General features: G+C 38.3%; 1 protein-coding gene across 21 annotated transcripts in view; it reads right to left on the reverse strand.

The window, feature by feature from the left end:
* Nucleotides 1-18,934, reverse strand: part of PDE4DIP (phosphodiesterase 4D interacting protein) — a 232,836-nt gene that overhangs the window by 71,312 nt on the left and 142,590 nt on the right. For all 21 annotated transcript variants that reach the window (XM_028488945.2, XM_028488930.2, XM_028488937.2 and 18 more), the window contains 13 exons: nt 18,833-18,925; nt 18,485-18,697; nt 17,211-17,369; nt 16,236-16,349; nt 15,909-16,046; nt 15,019-15,198; nt 13,913-14,107; nt 11,328-11,495; nt 10,859-10,940; nt 7,266-7,357; nt 2,928-3,044; nt 2,397-2,534; nt 866-978 (listed from right to left, as the gene is read on the reverse strand). In XM_028488945.2, the coding sequence (XP_028344746.1) occupies nt 866-978; nt 2,397-2,534; nt 2,928-3,044; nt 7,266-7,357; nt 10,859-10,940; nt 11,328-11,495; nt 13,913-14,107; nt 15,019-15,198; nt 15,909-16,046; nt 16,236-16,349; nt 17,211-17,369; nt 18,485-18,697; nt 18,833-18,925 (1,802 nt within the window). The remainder of the gene's footprint in view (nt 1-865; nt 979-2,396; nt 2,535-2,927; nt 3,045-7,265; nt 7,358-10,858; nt 10,941-11,327; nt 11,496-13,912; nt 14,108-15,018; nt 15,199-15,908; nt 16,047-16,235; nt 16,350-17,210; nt 17,370-18,484; nt 18,698-18,832; nt 18,926-18,934) is intronic.

An 18,934-nucleotide genomic window follows, 5' to 3' on the forward strand; every position in this document is an offset into this window, starting at 1 on the left:
TCTCACACCCCTATAGCCCACTAAGAGAAATTTCATTTTTTAACGAAAAGCGTTAGTTTCTGCAAAGCCAAAACCCAGGAAAAACTAAATGCAAACTGAATCGATATTGAGCCAAGTAGGATCACTACCGAAGATATTTGTTTTCTCATTTGTTACCGAAAATTGACAGTGCTCTGAAAAGGAATCCAGTTCACAAAGATGCAGAGATTCTTTATAAAGTAACACACATGGTCCTATTTTACCTTTCCTCTGCCTTCATTTTCTTGAAGGACAAAGGAAAAAAAAAATTTTAACTCAAAAATAAATTAGAAAAAACTGAATAGTAAAAGAATAAAAATTAGGAAAGAGAGAAAGGGGCTAGGAGGGAAGGCAAAATAAGAAAAAAAAATTAAGGGAATATAAAATGAACCAGAAGGATATAATATACTTGACCAAAAATCAAGAGGTACAGGAAAATAGATTCATCATAATGGCTATGAGTAATCCTGGGGTAATATTAGCCATAACAATTATATCTTCTTCAGTTATATTCAATGAGTATCAGTGCCCTTTATAGTCTTATAATGAAGCAGCCTTTAATAGGACAGGGATTAGAGAGAGGAAAGAAACATACAATGAGTGCTTACTATATGCAAGCACTATTTTAGACACCTGACACGTCTCCTCATTTGATCTTTGCAATAGCTACATGAAATGGATGCTATTCCTGACTTAAGATTTAGACACTGAGGCTCAGAGCAATCCCTACAACTAGTGACAAGTCGGGAAGTCCCAGTTATGATTTTCTTTTTCTCCCTCCTTGTATACTGTAAGCATCTGCACTTAATGAGGAATAAAAGGAAAAACAGTGCAGTCACTCTCTTACCTCTCTGGATGGGCATGGAACTTCACCAGACTGCTATAGAGCTGTCTCTCTGCTTGTAACGCCTCATTGAGCCGACTCCGTTCATCTACCAGTCCTTCTAGCATCAGCAGCAACTGAGGAAAAAAGAATAGAAGCAACATGCAAATAGAGACATGAGCCACAGTTAATCCTGAGAAAGAGACCAAAAGAATGTATTAGCATGAACTATGACTCAAAAAGCTCACTATCTCATTACTGACTTAACCTTTCTATATATAGTATGTTACAATTTTCAAGTCAATGCCATATTATCTTTTTTTATCTTTAAAACTCTATCGGGGGCTTCCCTGGTGGCACAGTGGTTGCGCGTCCGCCTGCCGAAACGGGAGAGGCCACAACAGAGGGAGGCCCGCATACCACCAAAAAAAAAAACAAAAAAAACTCTCTCGGGGGCTTCCCTGGTGGGTGCAGTGGTTAAGAATCCGCCTGCCAATGGAGGGGACATGGGTTCAAGCCCTGGTCCAGGAAGATCTCACATGCTGCAGAGCAGCTAAGCCCCCAGGAAGATCTCACATGCTGCAGAGCAGCTAAGCCCCCAGGAAGATCTCACATGCTGCAGAGCAGCTAAGCCCGTGCGCCACAACTATTGAGCCTGCGCTCTAGAACCCGTGGGCCACAACTACTGAGCCCATTCACCACAACTACTGAAGCCTGCGCACCTAGAGCCCGTGCTCTGCAACAAGAGAAACCACCACAATGAGAAGCCCGCGCACCACAACAAAGAGTAGCCCTTGCTCGCCACAACTAGAGAAAGCCTGCGTGCAGCAACGAAGACCCAACAGCCAAAAATAAATAAAATAAAATAAAATAAAATTAATTAATTTTTAAAAAAACCTCTATCAGGCAGAATTCAAATATGGGAGCAAGAAGAAGAAAGAGGAGAGAGAAGCCAGAAGGACAGGAAAGAGGCCAAGAAGAAGGAGTGGGAGAGAAAGCAAGGAAGGGCAAGAGGGAAACATACAATAGGACTTACTAGTACTCTTCATTCATTCAGTAAACATTTATTGGGCACCTTCTATGTGCCAGACTCTGTTCTAAGGATAAGCTTACTATCTAGTGGGGGGAAAAGACATTCATGAGTCACAGACACATGTCATTGTGAGCTACAGTAAGTGCTATAAAGAAGATGAGCTACAATAGTGCATAACCACAGAGATCTATTTAAGTGAACTGGTAGAGTTAAAAGCTAGCTTGGAATGAGATGAGTAGTTAGTGAGAGAGATGATAGTGGAGACAGGGAGGAGTACAGGCAAACAGGTCATTTTAAGAAGCCTGGCATTAAAGAGAGGTCACATATGGGGCAGCAGTTACAAAGGAACTACACGTGTGAGAAAAGAGAATCTGTGGCTGCTACTGACCAAGGCAGGGAACCTTAGAGCACAGATTTTCTATGAAATTCCACCAACAGACACCTTCATAAGTAATTGAGATTGACAGCTTGTTCATTGTTTATCTCACAGTAAAAAATAAGGTTTGTAATTCAATAACTTACTTGTTGTCTTCGGTTTCCGGAAGTTTCCTGACCCTGTGATTCCACTGAAGCAACTTTTTCCCGAAGAAGTAAGACTTCTTGGGTTAGGCGTTCCATAGCTGGTATGTCTTCAGGATCAACCAGCTGCATTTGCAGGTCCTAAAAGTAAAAAACAAGTATAGTAATAAAAATATTGGGTTGCCCAAAAAGTTTGGGTTTTTCCATAAGATCTTATGGAAAAACCCAAATGAACTTTTTGGCCAACCCAATAAGTAATAAAAACGCTATTCAGCACAGGAACAAAGTAACAAATTTCTTGAAATAGTCTGCTATACTTTAAGTGGGATATTAATAAGCCGTATGATGGTAACAATAGCTTCTTTATGAACTCTTAGCAACTCTGACATAAACCAGAGAGAATACGGCAATATCAAGAGGCTCAGACTAACAGTGCATAAGAAGACTCAATGTATCCAAGGGTTGTCTGAAGATGCCCTACAGGTATTCTGAGCTGTAATCATTTCCAATAGTCTTGAAAAAGCTTTGAAAGACCTTTATGAGGTCTTCTTTAATCTGTATTGTCCTGGTCAGGGACTCCATATCAGCAGCCTGCACCTGCAGCTCTTCCTCTTGCACAGCCATCATGGACTGGAGGGCGGAGAGTTCCATCTGTGGAGAAAGAAATCCTGAAGTCAGTGGGTACAGGAAACAATACGTGTCACAATTACATTTTAACATTGAAGCAAATGCTTTTCCGTATCTTATCACTATCAGCCAGTAGTGCAAATAGAAACTAGAACATGAATAGTGCGCTACTGGATCAGATCAATAAACTGCACTGTGCAGTACTAAAGGGTGTTTCACGGGAAGTTGTAATGTGGTTTTAATGATATCCTCCATCTTTGTTAGCACTACAAAACATACCAAATTTGTTAAATTAATGAGTTTATTATACTACTTTAAAAAATGGGTTACTATTAGCAGATGCAAGAACAGATGTTTTTCTTTACATAAGTATTTCAGCTAAAAGATTAAAAAAAGACAGAATATCTCCATTTTTGCAAGCCTCAATGAATTAATAGAGGCATTGATCATCAATATCACAAGAGATCACCAACCATTACACACCTCCTGACGGAAGAACACACCACCACCTATGAAGAAGTACTACCAAAAGTTAACACTGTAGGCCCTAAACGTTCAATGTTGTATCTTTCATCTCTCCTCACCAGAAAATGACAGGAAATATTCGATTATGACAAATTTCACTAAAAATCATGATAATTTCCACAGCTGCTAACATTTACTAGGTGCTTATTACTGTGTTCCAGGCCTTATAAAAAATACTTGGTATATATTTAACCCTTTTAACAAACCTAATGACTTGGCTTCTGCCCACTTTTTCAACCTCAATATGAACCATTTTCTACCTCATTCATGATTTTCTAGGCACAATGGACTTTTTCTGTTCTAGGAATACCAGACTTTCTCTTGACTCAGAGCCTTTGCACCTACTATTCCCTCTGCTTGAAATATCTTCCTGAGTTGCTTCCTTCTCATCCTCGAGTCCCAGCTTACACGGCATCTGCTCAGAGAAGCATTCTCTAGCCATTCTATCTCAAATGGTCCCATACATGTTACTTTCTGTTATTTCCCTCATATTGCTTATGACGATCTGTAATTGTATTATTTGTTGTCTGAATGTCCCCAGTAGGAATTAATTACATAGGGTCAGGGACTTTGTTGATTTTGTTCCCTATTCATCCCCACCATTTGCCCTGGCTTAGAGAAGGTACCCATACAGCTGATGAATGAAAGAATGAGTGAATCCTCCCAACAACTCTACAGGATAACTACTCTTCTACTCCTCAATTTATAGATGAGGTGACTGAGGCTGAGAGAAATTAAGGAACTTGTTCAAAATCAGAGCCAGTAAGTGGTAGAACCAGAATGTAAACTCAAGGAAGTAGACTCAGAGCCACCAGACTATGTCTTATATGCTTCATGGTAATGGCAAGTTATTTGTAAGTAAACATTTTAAGGAAATATTTTGAGATAATTTTTAAAAAGTAATTGTGACAAGTGAAGATGGATGACACACAGCTAGTTTAAGGTGTAATCAAGCTTCCTAAAGGAAGCAGCACCTCTTTCCTTAAGTAATATAAAACGTTAAGTTATAAGCAATAAAAATTTTACTTGTGTATCTTCTTTTTTTTTTTTAATAAATTTACTTATTTATTTTATTTTTGGCTGCATTGGGTCTTCATTGCTGCGTGTGCGCTTTCTCTAGTTGTGGTGAGCGGGGGCTACTCTTCGCTGAGGTGCGCAGGCTTCTCGTGGTGGCTTCTCATGTTGCGGAGCATGGGCTCTAGATGCGCGGGCTTCAGTAGTTGTGGCATGAGGGCTCAGTAGTTGGGCTCGCGCGCTCTAGAGCGCAGGCTCAGTAGTTGTGGCACATGGGCTTAGTTGCTCCGCAGCATGTGGGATCTTCCTGGACCAGGGCTTGAACCCGTGTCCCCTGCATTTGCAGATGGATTCTAAACCACTGTGCCACCAGGGAAGTCCTACTTGTGTATCTTCTAACTTCATCAATGCTTATAGAATCACTGTGTGGGCTTATGATGGTTTATAACTATACAAAAGTATTTGATGATTCTGGGCTACCGCGGCAGATTAGGAGGAAATGCTTCTCCTCATATTTCCTTCCTTGTTGAAGAAGCTCAGTTACTGTAACTCCTGACCTCTCTCCACCCCTTTACTCACTCAACCCTAGGCAGGCAAAGGGAATTAACAGTAGACAGGGGAAGAATAAACCAAGCAAGCTTGACTTAGTTCCACCTTTCCTCTTCTTGGGAGACAGCTGCCTGTAGGAAGCCACTGCTTCTCCAAAGGCAAGTTCTTCCCCACCACGCAGAATGGTCTGCTGAGGCCCAGCGTTGCCTGTCTGGGCAGATAAGTCTACCTAATTCTGGGGATTGGCCAGCAGGCCCACTTGGCTCTTGCATTAAATTCTCTATGTAAGCCTTTATCAGTAATACAGTTGATAAAGTACAAAACTATCTGCCACTATTTTGTTTCATTTCTCATTTTGTTCAGATCTTGGTTATAGAAAAAGGGGTGCTCTTTATTAGGCTCTCTTCAGAGACCTCTGCCATTTTATATTGAGGTAGTTGCACCATTGAAGAAACATGAAAACATGAAGAAAAAACATTATTGCAGCATGCTAAAGGTCTGCAGTCAGATAGACATGGGTCTTAAATCTTGGCATAATCTCCCGAACAAGGCAATTTAAACTGAGCTTCAGATTCTTCAATTGTAAAATGGGAATAACATCTACTTTTCAGGGTTATGTGAAAATAGAGAAAATGTATTAAAGTACATGGCATATAGCAGGCAATCAGTGAATGATAACTATTATTACCACCACTACTATTATCTCAAGGGAGTAGGGGGAATGTTGAAAAATCTGGGAAAATCTATATGGCTTTGGTAAATACCTAATATTAGAGGAAATGTGATAATGAAAATACATAACATTGAATTGAGACGTTGTAGTTGATTAAGAACATACAGACGTAAGCAATAGAGCTAAATATAACTCACTCAAAATACCCATTTTTTTCTTTTAAATATTTTTCTTCAAAATATTCATTTATAGTCATTATAATTTTATGATCCTGAAAACAGGACAAAACCAAAAGTAACATTACTCTTAATTGAGTATATGTGAGATAAATAGGAACAGCATGTGGAAACTAAATTATCTGACATGATAATGGCTAGGGCAGAACCAAAAAAAAGGAGGGGAACTAGGGGATCTTTTAAACTAGTATTTTTTAAATGCCACACAATTTCATACCCTCAAAACTTGATTCATATAACTGTAAGGAGAAATATGGTAATGAAAAGAGAAATTAGAGGTACAATAAGATAATTTCATCACAAATATGAATGCAGGTTTTATATTATAGATGTAACTATGACAAAGAGGTAGAACAAAACTGAGGAGCTATACTAGCCAGCTAAACTTAATTTAGGAACCCATGACACTGACCGACCTTCTAAAATAGAGGCCATAGTAACATAAAGGCTTTCAGTTTTAGTCTATAACTCTATACTGTGGCCCTAATGCTTCTTCTACATCACAGTACAAACAACTAGCTGTATAGGGAAGAAGAAGTGGAAGGGACTGTGTAAGGCTGAGAGGCCTCTTCTAAGAAAATTGATGAAACCTCTATTGCTAGAAATAGAGCATATGAATGGGAAAAATTATCTGCTCCAGGAAATGACTTCTTAGGAAGCGTTTTGAGTCACAAAAGACTTGAGTTTAAATCTTAGCTTTAGCATTTTATAGCCATATAACTCTTCCCCACCTCCAGGTTTTAAAACAGTGTTTCAGCTTCTTCATCTATAAAATAGGGCCAATATGACTTACTTAGCACAGCTGTAAGTATTAGTGCTAATTTAAGTATCCAGTACAGTGCACTGCATATAGCAAGTACTCAATAAACGTGTGTCCTTCTCAAATTTCTCTTGTTCCGTGTTCCTAAAACTAATTTCATGCATCTAATGTCATAATTCTAAGCAGCAATTATATAGCACTTCACTTTTTCACAAGTCCTTTGTAATTATTTTATTCCAGTTAGCAATGGGCAGAGAAAGCTGTGTTTTTTCAGCACTTAAAAAGTTTTAGTGATCCCCATTATAAATAACAAGAGCATCTTGGTGAGAAATGTGTATATAAAGGGATTTCTATTTTTCTCCAGAAAGAAAAAAGGCTCAACTTGCATTTGGACCCAGATATTATACTTGGAGAATTTTACTCTTTTAAATATGAAGTATTTTGAAAAAAACAGGAATTAAGAAATTAAGCTTAACAAGAAAACTCACCCGACTTTCTCTTTCTTTTTTAGCCATGAGCTCAAGTTCCTCTTTGGCATTACTCAGTTCTTTTTCCAGCCCTGCAACTGTATCCAAGTCTCCTAAAAATGAATACATAATGCTAGTTATAATCAGTATCAACATAATGTGATCTTTGCTGTCTTGTTTCTAAGGAATTTAAGATACAACCCAAGAACAACAAAACACACATGAACAGGTTGTTCTTTGCAGCATTATTTGTAATAGCAAATACCGCAATCAACCTACAAGCCTATAAAAGAATGAATAAAGCATAGTATATCCACACAGTGAAATACTATATATAGCCATAAAAAAGAATGAGGAATATCTTTATGAACTGACACGGAGTGATATCCAAGATATTAAGTACAACAAGCTGGGCACAGAGAATACATCTACTGAAGTATGTTTTATATTAGGAAAAGGTGAAATAAGAACATACACATACACATCACATATACACATAGGATTAATCTGCTTATTTTTGCAAAAAGAAACACAGGAAGGATACCTCAGAAATGAAACTGGTTGTCTTCAGGGGATGAGTAAAAATAGGAGAGAAAGGACAGGGAAGTAGATGGGACTTCGGAGTACACTTTTCTATATTTTTGAGCTTTGAAGCACGTTAATATTTTATTATTAACGTGTAAAGTTAGTTCCACAATGAGGAAGCAAAAGCCAAACACTGAATACTAACATAAATAAATGAAACTAAATAGCAAATTGATAAGATAACCACCCAGAAGATAATTTAAAAAATTAATCCAAATAATTTTTGAACTCAGTACTCTAACTCTACACCCTTGGTGGGAAATATTCTAAGGATAAAAAGAATTATAAAGAAATTTTAAACATTATTTAATAGATTTAGTGTTGACAGTCGTATTCATGTAGCCATTCTGAAACTATTTTTGTTACTGTGCAAATGTATAAATATAGTGATGTTACAGGTAACCAGGTTTCTCAATGTTGGGAGAAGGCAGATACAAATACGAAATAATGGAAAGAACTTGTATTGTTTAACTGGAATTAGAGGAATCAGTATCAAATGGAGATATATATGTGTGTGTGTATGTGTGTATATATATACATATATATGTATATATATACACACATACACACGCTCACACATATACATATAAACATCCTTAGCTCTGTTCACTTAAAAGGGCCTAGAAGCAAATGACATACTTGTAGCTATGAACCTATCTTATGTCCAGATATTAGTATATAAATGCCATTACTCACTAAAAGGAACCAGAGAGCTCCTTGAAGTAATGGATAATTTCAGGGCGGAGGTAGGCAAAGTAAAAGAAAATCACAGAACATCTTATTGTGCCAGAAAGTATGGAAGTGCTCAAAAACAGTTGGGGAAATACTGAAAGGACAGAGGAACAGCTTGAAGGGGCTCCAATTGGCCAAATCTGGGATAATTTGGTTATCAAATGGAATAATGACAGAAATGGATAATAAAATGATTTTTTAAAAAAAATGAACCCATTACTCCATACTGATATAAACAAACGGAGTTGGAAGAATAGGGAAAGGGCATCTCTTCTTTATAAAAGAATACACACTACCAAACAAAGAAGGAATTTTAGAAATAGAAAATCTCTTTTTTAAACTACCAAATAGTGAGTTCAAACAAGCTCAAAGGATGCTAAAACCACTGGGTGAATGACTGTGGGAAAGCAGAACTATCAACATCTCAAGGCATTTGCTGGCAGATCACTTATTAATTACAAAGGGGAAAATGAGCCTTGAGAGTGGAGACATCTGGCAGATACAACCTTAACCAAACAACTAAACTTAATATCACCGAGCTTTTTCAAACAAACTGATACCATGTGCTCCTGATGTGATGCACTGAGAAAGACATCATCCGTGTAGTATTCTTGCCAAAGATGTTTAACTTGAATCTAACCATGAGGAAACAATCAGAGCCAAATTGAGGGCCATTAGCTGGCCCAGAGTTTTAAAAAATGCCAATGTCAGAGAACAGACTTGCGGTTGTTGGGGGGGCGGGTGTCGGGGGGTTGTCGGGGGGAGGGTTGGATTGGGAGGCTGGGGTTAGCAGATGCAAACTATTATATATAGAATGGATAAACAACAAGGTCTCACTGTACAGCACAGGGAACTATATTCAATATCCTGTAATAATCCATAATGTAAAAGAATATGGTAAAGAATATATATATATATATAAAACTGAATCAATTTGCTGTACATCAGAAATTAACACAACATTGTAAATCAACTATACTTCAATTGAAAAAAAAGCCAATGTCAAAAAAGACAAAAAAGGCTAGAAAACTGTTCTAGATTAAAAGAGACTAAAGAACCATGACAAGTAGGTGCAATGCATGATCCCTGAGGGAAGAGAACAACCAGCTATCAAGAATATTATTGGGACAATGGGAACTCTGAATATAGACTGTACATTAGATACTAGGACTATATTAAAGCTAAATTTCCTGAACGTGATAATTATATTGTAGTTATGGAAGAGAATGCCCTTGTTCTTAGGAAGTACATAATGAAGTATTTAGGGATAAAGTGTCAATGATGTCTGTGAGTAATTTTTAAATGGTTCAGAAAAAAACATTATATCTGTGTGTGGGTGCATGCAAGAAATAATGCAAAAGTAGCAAAATGTTAACAAGTGGTGAATCTTAATAAAACTGTATATGGGTATTCATTGTACTATTTTTGCCACTTTTCTATAGGCTTGAAATTTGCAAAATAAAAAATTGGGGAAAAATACTTTTAAAAAAAGGTAAATACGGAGTAAATTAAACAAATCCAGCATCCTTTACTCTTTAACTAGCATAAAGTTTCCCACTAAAAAATGACTACTTGCACAACTTATCTATGAATTCCATAATACCCTACACTACAACACAAAGTTTATACATTCTTAAAATCATTAAAAAAATCAAAAGTTAATTCTCTAAGTCCACAACATTTCTTATCATAGCACTATAATCACCAAGTCACTAACCATGGTGAGCCCTTATTTTTGGAACTCACTGGATAATAGTTTCTTTGATGTTTCCCTAGATCCCAACCTTTTGGTCTGTGAAAGTCAGAGACTCTAAGGCACCCATTTGAGTTTTGCTCAGTTGTTTTTAGGGAGTTCAAGGCCTATAACCATCCCTTGGATGGAGGGGAGCTTGGCACTGCCTACCCCTCCCAACACTGTAATGTGGGTTATGTCAATTTACAGTGAGCAGCCTCAGCCTGCTTAAGGTACCCAGGAGACAGCGTCAGCCCCATGGTCCTGCTGTGCAGGTTTGGAAACACTGCCTCCCGCATTCCTGAATCCCTGCAAAGCTAACTGAAAAAGAGAATTAGGATGCAGTTTCTCTGAGCCAAATCGTGTAGCCAGAGCAATACTTTTAATTCAAAATAAGGCAAGGGCAGTTCTCCCTAGAAGACACATGTCTTCAGCCTTTCGGTGGAATCCAAACTTATTTTTTCCATTATGGTAGGAAGAGAAAGAGAGTCTTGGCCAAACCTATTAACAGAGAGTTACAGGAAGGAAAGACAAGTTCCTGAATGAAATGAAATTTGATACTTACCTAACGCAGACCTGGGTATGCTAGTATCCCCTTTGTCAGTCAATGAAGTGCTATCATCTCTGGAGGGTATAGGCACTGAACCCTAAAAATTGGAAGAGTCGGGAGATTTAGGAAGATACAGGAACCATGATCACAATGACAAGGACTTGGAACATTCTCACACAACTTGATATTAAAATTATACTTATGCCTCAGATATAAAAAGAAAATGCGGGGCTTCCCTGGTGGCACAGTGGTTGAGAGTCTGCCTGCCGATGCAGGGGACACAGGTTCGTGTCCCGGTGTGGGAAGATCCCACATGCCGCGGAGCTGCTGGGCCCGTGAGCCATGGCCTGCGTGTCCGGAGCCTGTGCTCCACAACAGGAGAGGCCACAACAGTGAGAGGCCCGCATACCGCCAAAAAAAAAAAAAAAAAAAAAAAAAGGAAATGCAGTTGGCATAAACATCTATACAAGTATACGGTTCTTACTTGATCAGTCTGCTCTCCAAGATGGCGACTGACGGAGGTAACTTCAGCTGGTTGGTTAGAGATGAGTGCCTGGGACATCATGAAATCTTTCCCTCCTAAATACTGGCGCAGGGCCTGTAATTCTGAATTTCTTTCCATTAGGGCCTGTACCATCTTTTCTGCAGCAGCCTAGTAAGGAAATCACACATAACATTAGAGAGATATTCTAATAAAAAAAAATTTGTGTTCTGATGTCATTGTTAAAAGCCAACCATTTAAGAAAAGCTAGTGGGGCCCTAAGAAATAGTTTCCTTGCTTTTATTTTATAGGAAAAACCATAGTCAATGAGTGGAAAGAAAGTCTCTCATAGGCACAATACTGGAAAAACGGAATATAACACATCTATTACAGATAAAATAATCTAAACTTGTTCTGCTAGAACTATCAGGCTAAGGTATTAAGATTCTGGTTTGAATTGGGTAACATATATCTTTCTTTACTCATGTGCCTTTGGCCTGAATGGTCTTTTCCCAAACATTTGTTTGGTAGACTCCCTTAAGGTCTTTGCCAAATGTCAACTTTATCAGATTGGCCTAGTCTGCGTTTCCTATCTAAAACAGCAATCTCACCTCTACTCCCAATTCCCCCGTCATGCTAAATTTTTTTTACAATGCACTTACCAGTAATCAATATATCTATTTATTGTCTCTCTCTCTCTCTCTCTCCCCAGCCCCCGGCCCTGTCCCAACTGGATGTAAGTTTTCTAAGGGCAGGTACTATGTTTTGTTCAGTGCTGAATCCCAAACACCCAGAACAATGTCTGGCACATAGTAGGCACTCAATTCATAGGTACTCGAGACCTATTTATTGAATGAATCAATTACACAGAAACATTTTTATCAGACCACATGGTCAGGAGAATCCGAACCTCAAAATCACCAAACCCAGTTTATTTCATTTCAAATCCCACAGTTTTCTAAGACACATGATGGTACAATAAGGAAAAAATTTAGAACATTTTTTGTGACCATTACCACATAGAAAGTCTGCATTTAATCAGAAAATCTAGAAATAATAAACTAAGACTAAAAGAGGGTATAAGATGATGAATATATTAGCTATATTATAGCATCGACTGTCTTTGGGAGAATTACTACTATTTTAAATAAGAAGCTGAGCTCTTGTCATAACTTCTAAGGGAAATAAAAGAATAACCTTCCAGTTTTAGCATGTAAAATTCAGACTCTTTAGGGATTTGGACATAACCATCTTAGAGGTAACAGTACATTATTAATTTGCCTTAATAAAAATCTCTGTGAAATTATGGGAAGAAACAGAGTGAATAATACACAAGATATCTTGTGCCATATATATGATCTATCTGGCTTGGTACTCTTTTTATAGCAGTGCTGTTTTTAGCACGGCTTCTCCAAGTGTGGTTCATGGACCAGCAGCATCACCATCACCTAGAAGCTTGGAAGAAATGCAAATTCTTGAGGCTATGTTTTTAAAAAGCTATTCAAGGGATTTTTCTGCATATAAAATTCGAGAAGCAGATCTAGAAGAATACAATGATTACACTTTTTCTTGAGTTGAAAATCTTTTGTAATTTCAGGCATCTCCTAGATTCCATTATTTTACTACCAGTGGTATATTAAGTGTTATAAGGCTAATTCTTTCAAATTACAAAGGGGTGAAAAAGAAAACTCAAAGACTTGTTAGCCTCTTGCCAAAGACTTAAATAATTCAAAATGATTTTGTTAGGTCTATTCTAGAAGTAATTTCTGCAGCACATGGCAGCATGTTTCTAACAAAATGTGTATTTACTTCAGTGGGCCTAAGAATTGGATGAGCGGAATATAACCATCCCATAATATAAGGAAGCATTAGAGAATATTATTGTCAAATAACATAGGCAAATGATAAGAATCTAGCTCCCTCTGAGAACTGACTAGGGAGAATTGAGTGACTGGTCCCTGAAATGCAGCACAAGTCAACTATACTAGACTTTCTCTAGCCTTTAGGAGAAAGATACGTGAAAATGAGGGTTAGTTAAGAATTTACTTTTGAAATATTTGTGTACCATTATTTTGAAATTACTATATACCATATTACTAGGAGATTGTTTATTCTCATCATGGCCTTTGAAAAAACACAAACTTTTTTTCTCTCTTAAAATAACTCAGATTTTACATGAATTAAGAGAAAATACGTAAAGTATAAGTTTTCCCATACCCTGGCTAGAAACAAAATATCACTCAAGTCTTGATAATTTAGAATCAAAATCAAAACACTCCAGAAAACCCTATATTCCTTTCTGTCAAAATTATCAGAACATTAAGGAAAAGAAAATGTACATAATGAATTTAATGAGTGGGGACATGTATTATTTAGGCACCCTCCAAAAGCAAAGTGTTCTAGAAATATTTCATACTCTGATGACTGATGTAAAACTGTAGTCTAGTTAATAGGATGAAGGAAAAGAACTAACAGAATGGACTGTAAAATGACATAAATTTTACACGTTATAAAGTTCTAATGCTTCCTACAGTGCGGACTATAAACGCACTAAGTGATACCCTTCTGGACTGGGCATTAGTCCTTACTTGGCTCTCCTGCTCCCTGCTGCTCATGGAGTGAAGCAGGCCCTGAATCTCCATTTCATATTCCACCGCTTGTTTGTTTCGATCACTTAGAAGGTCCTGCAGTATCCTTTCCTTTCGCTGTAGACGCTGGCACAGCTCCTCAGCTATCTCACTCTGTCCTGGTCCAAGTTTGCAGAGCAATGTTGCACTAAGATCCTAATATAGGAGAGACAGTGTAAGTTTTGGAGGAAAGAATTCCATCTACTGTAGATCAAAGGGCTTAAAAGAATCTATCATAGAAGAGAGAGCAAGTATGATGTTTTATTCATTTTTTGTTCCTGCAGATCCAGCATAGGCCTGGCACATAAAAGACTGTCAATACATGCTCAGTGAATGAACACTAACGATACAGAAAAAATACTCAGAATGGCAACTTACATATTGTTTTCTAAAATTAGTCCTTTCCCTATAATGCTCAGGGCACATAATAATGTTAGGTGCGGATAAACGGGCACTTGGTTCATTTATCTCATTTATCTACTCCCGTTTGACTTTATAGGGGGAACACGAAATGATAAGCTGAAAAAAATAACAACCACTGTATTTATTAGCACGGTGATGCGGCTCCTAGTTCTACACTGGAGGTAATACATGGGGGTTAAAACTGTGGAGCCAGATCGCCTGGGGTGCACACTGGCTCTGCCACTTATTAGCTATGTCACTTTGGACAAGTTGCTTCACTTCAGAAGTCTGTTTCCTTGTCTGTAAAAGAGGAATAACAGTATGTACCTCATAGATTTGTGAGGATTCAATGAATTGACATCCACTAAGCTCTTAAAAAAGTGCCTGATGCAGCATGAGCACCATAACAAAGGTTAGCTATTGTATTGTAGGTACATTTTTTAGATCTCACTAATTCTCACGTAACTTCTTTGAGAAAGATAATTGTCCCCTTGAGTGTATAGGCATAGGAAAAAAAAAGTCCCAGTGAAAGCCAGTGACCTGGCCAGAGACAGGATGGAATTAAAGACTTGGGTCACCGGCCTCTCAGACCTCAAGAGTCCTAATGCAAGACTGAGACTATGTCATCACGAAACCAACTGCCCTTAAGTTAACTAAATTCTTGCCTCCACTTCTTTGTTCCTGTCATGCAGAGATGTCTGTAGCTGCTGAATGATACTTTCTTGCTCCTTCTGCCAATGGCTAAACTTCGTTTCCATTTCTTCTTTCAGCCACTGGACGTTTTGACAGCTGGCAGACAACTGTTCCACTTCCAGGCCTTTGGCCCTCAGGAGACTCTCCATACACTACAGTCACAAAGAAAGCAGCCCTTAAGTCAAAGGGCCACCCCACACTCCTCAGCATGAACAGGAAACCTGATCCACCTTTACATTATCTCCTAAGTTATCTATCAATTTCTTTTGCAGAAGGAAAAAACGTAGTATCTAATCTAACCATGCCATACTAGTCTATTTGTTGTTTTTAGAAACTCTCACCTTGTTTGTAGAGAGGTAAATATAATGTATGTGTTAAATGAAGTACTTTGGAGGAAGTGAAGAACTTCAAGAAGTGTCAGATGGTTAGATATTTAAGCTCTAAAATAAATATATAAAAATAGCCCAGAGTAAATATTAATAAGAGAAACAAGTGTTCTGATTGTGGCTGTACAGACATGTACATAATATTAACGAGAAAAATACAATATAATAGCTGCATCTGAGCAATGTTTACATAAAAGTATATAAATATTAGCAAGGATTAGAAATAAATTAGAACTATGTATAAAAATCCATATTCACTGCCCTCTCCTACAAAGTTCACAGTAGAAGTACTAAAACTTCTCACTCCCTTATGTATAATGACAGAACTAATGACTGCTATTTTTGTTTGCTTTTGTATTTTTTTTTTTTAATAAAGCAAATATCCTGGTTTTCAGAAAATGATGGAACGGGTGATGTTTCAGGTTTAGAATCCAAGTGGGAGAGGGATACCAGGTCATGACAGATTTTGCTCTTACCTGCATGGTAGCTTCATTGGAGGAGAGGATACCACGCAATCTCTCTAAGTCATGATCTCGCTCTCTCACAGCAAGACAAAGTTGACGCAGTTCTTTTTCTTTTTCTTCTAGACTGGAGAACTTTTCGTCTATAGCCCGCTGCAAGCAAAGTCAGCATCCCAAAGCTCCACAAGAGTCACTATTCTGATCACTCTTATTCAGTAAGATTCCAAATATAAAGGAATGGAAAACCAACTCCCAAAAGCAGCAAATTAAGTAAATGCGTTTCTAAAGTCCCCCTGTGGATGAAATAATCCACAGCATCATGAGCAAAATTATGGTACATACCTCTAGAGCAACATCTCTATCTTGTATTCTTTGCCGAAGTTTCTCAAGCAACATTTCATTTGCTTCAAGGGTTTTGTCCGAGTTATTTCGATACTGCAGGAGCTCCCGAAATTCCTAATGAGACCAAAAAATATTTTCCTTTACTCATTTATTCAGTATTAACTGAATTTCCACACTTTGTCAAGGAATTTGTTAGTGATTTGGGACAAAAAACAAATTGTGATCACTCTCAAGGGGAACACAGTTTAGCAGACATGACAGACATACAGAATGTCAACTATTCTGCATCACATATACGCAGGTGTATACATCTACGCATGTAGCAAGCTTCTAGGGGAACATGGGCTGCATTGCCTAATTCTGCCTGAAGGTGTCACTAAAGTTCTCACAAGAGGTTACATTTGCTCTGAGTCTTAAAGGACTGGGGGTTTCCCAAGAGGCTGTGGGGTATCTCTATCAGAGAAAAAAACTGGCACAACATATGTATACCATGAAAAAATCATATGCTCAGCGAAATATAAGGGATCCAGTATGACTAAAGCTTAGAGTAGGTGGTAGAACTGATCAGTCTCTTCTTTAGTGCTCCATTTTTTCCTATAACTTTCATTTTATCATCTATATAACTGGAAATTTCTATACAGAGGTCTTCAGTGGGAGCAGTGGACATATCTTCTCTTCATCTTCCTCATACCTAGCCTAGTATCTAACTCACAGAAGTGCTTAATAACTATTTGCTGAATATTTATTGCTTAAGTGTTTCAAGTCTATATTTCTTGTTTCCTACACTTGCTGGTTAGCATCTTGGTTCAAGGATTGTACTTTCTATTCTTCTGAATCCTCCTGATTCCCACACCTCTTAATGTTCTACATGTAGCAGGTACTCAACACAGGTGGACTAATGTTTTGAGATGATATGAACATAAATTCCCGAGCTCTAGCAATCCAGTTTTACTTGAAATCATTCTGTGGACTCACCTGAAGCAGCTGCTCTTTGTGACTCAGACTATGGTTGAGGTGCTGAATGTGTTGCTCCTGGGTGCGAATCTCATTGTATTTTTCAGCCTCCAGGGTATGAAGCTGTTGGCCTTTACTCTGCAATTCTCCTTGTAGCTGCTGCAAGGCTTTTCGCAATTCCTGAATTAAATAGATTCCCTTTTCAAACAATCTAAAATTTTCACATGGTCATTAGATATGGAGGCCTTAAAACTTTCAAGGCACAGAGAACAAAAAATAAAGTAGCAAAAAGTGCCATTCTTAAAATTACTATAGAGATACTACTACACATGAGTCATATATGATGTGGGAAATCATGGGAACCGTGGATGGGGGTAGGATGTAAATTTGATATTATAGTTCAATACTTATTTTTGGCTTAAAAATGATACATCTATATAAGTACTAAGTGGGACTCTGTTCTACCATAAACCTGGATCCTTTACTTTACGGTAAGCTCAAGGATACAACATTCCTACCTATCCTTTCAAATCTTAAAAAAAAAAAAAAAAAAAAAAAGATGGCATTTGCTCTAAGCTAACAAGGTAAAGAAACCATTTAAGAATTATGTGTTTTATTTAAAAAAACATACATGACTAATTGTGCATGCCATTCCTCTGACTTGGTTGTTCTTCCCACTTTTCTGTCTCGCTGACTCTTACCCACCCTTCAAGAATAATCTCAGATATCTCCTCCTCTGTGAAGCTTTCCCTGATTCCCTTCCCCAGCCCCTTGTATATATTCCTACAGGACCCCTATATGTCTCTTCTACAGTATTTACCACATTGAAATACTGTTTACGTGACTGTCTTTCATACTATATTACAAGTACCTTAAGAGGAAAGAGCCTGTGATATTCACCCTTGTATTTCCAGAACACAGCCCAATACCTGGCACATGGTATAAGGGCAACAAATGTTGAGCTGAATTACTTAGATTAAGTAAGTGACTCAAGGGTTCAACACAAGCTATCCTTATAAAAAGTTATTATCAGGGCTTCCCTGGTGGCGCAGTGGTTGAGAGTCCGCCTGCCGATTCAGGGGACACGGGTTCGTGCCCCGGTCCGGGAAGATCCCACATGCCACGGAGCGGCTGGGCCCGTGAGCCATGGCCGCTAAGCCTGCGCGACCGGAGCCTGTGCTTCGCAACGGGAGAGGCCACAACAGTGAGAGGCCCGCGTACGGCAAAAAAAAAAAAAGTTATTATCAGGGCAAAGTCTGCATTTACACAGTGCCACAATATGATTAATGATTTACTTGGTTATGTTTCCAAGAAGCCTCTTTCTGCTGTTCTCTCTCCTGTGCTGCAGCCTCTACAAATTGCACACATCGTCTGGCATCAGCCAGCTGCCGTTCTTTTTGTCGTACCACCCTCTGGAGCTTCTGTATTTCAAGCTGGCTGCAGAATAAAGCGCTCTGAAGATCAAGCAGAGCCACCTGTTGCTGAGCTGGGGAAGTACCCTCTGAGTTCTGAAAAGAGAGTGAAAATCATCATCACAAGGAGGGCAAGCACTGAGCAGCCGAGAAGAACAACAAGATCAAAACTGTGGCTGAGAGTTGCACATCCTCAAGTGATGCCTCCTGTCCCAGGTGACCCTCACATACATGAAGTTGTCCAAGCTGACTTTGGTGCAGCATTTCTCGAAGCTTTACCATTGTGTCGTTTTGACCTTCGATCACCTGGTACAACTCCTCGGTCTGAAAACA

Source organism: Physeter macrocephalus, chromosome 4 (genome assembly GCF_002837175.3).
Source record: "Physeter macrocephalus isolate SW-GA chromosome 4, ASM283717v5, whole genome shotgun sequence".
Taxonomy (NCBI): Eukaryota; Metazoa; Chordata; class Mammalia; order Artiodactyla; family Physeteridae; genus Physeter; species Physeter macrocephalus.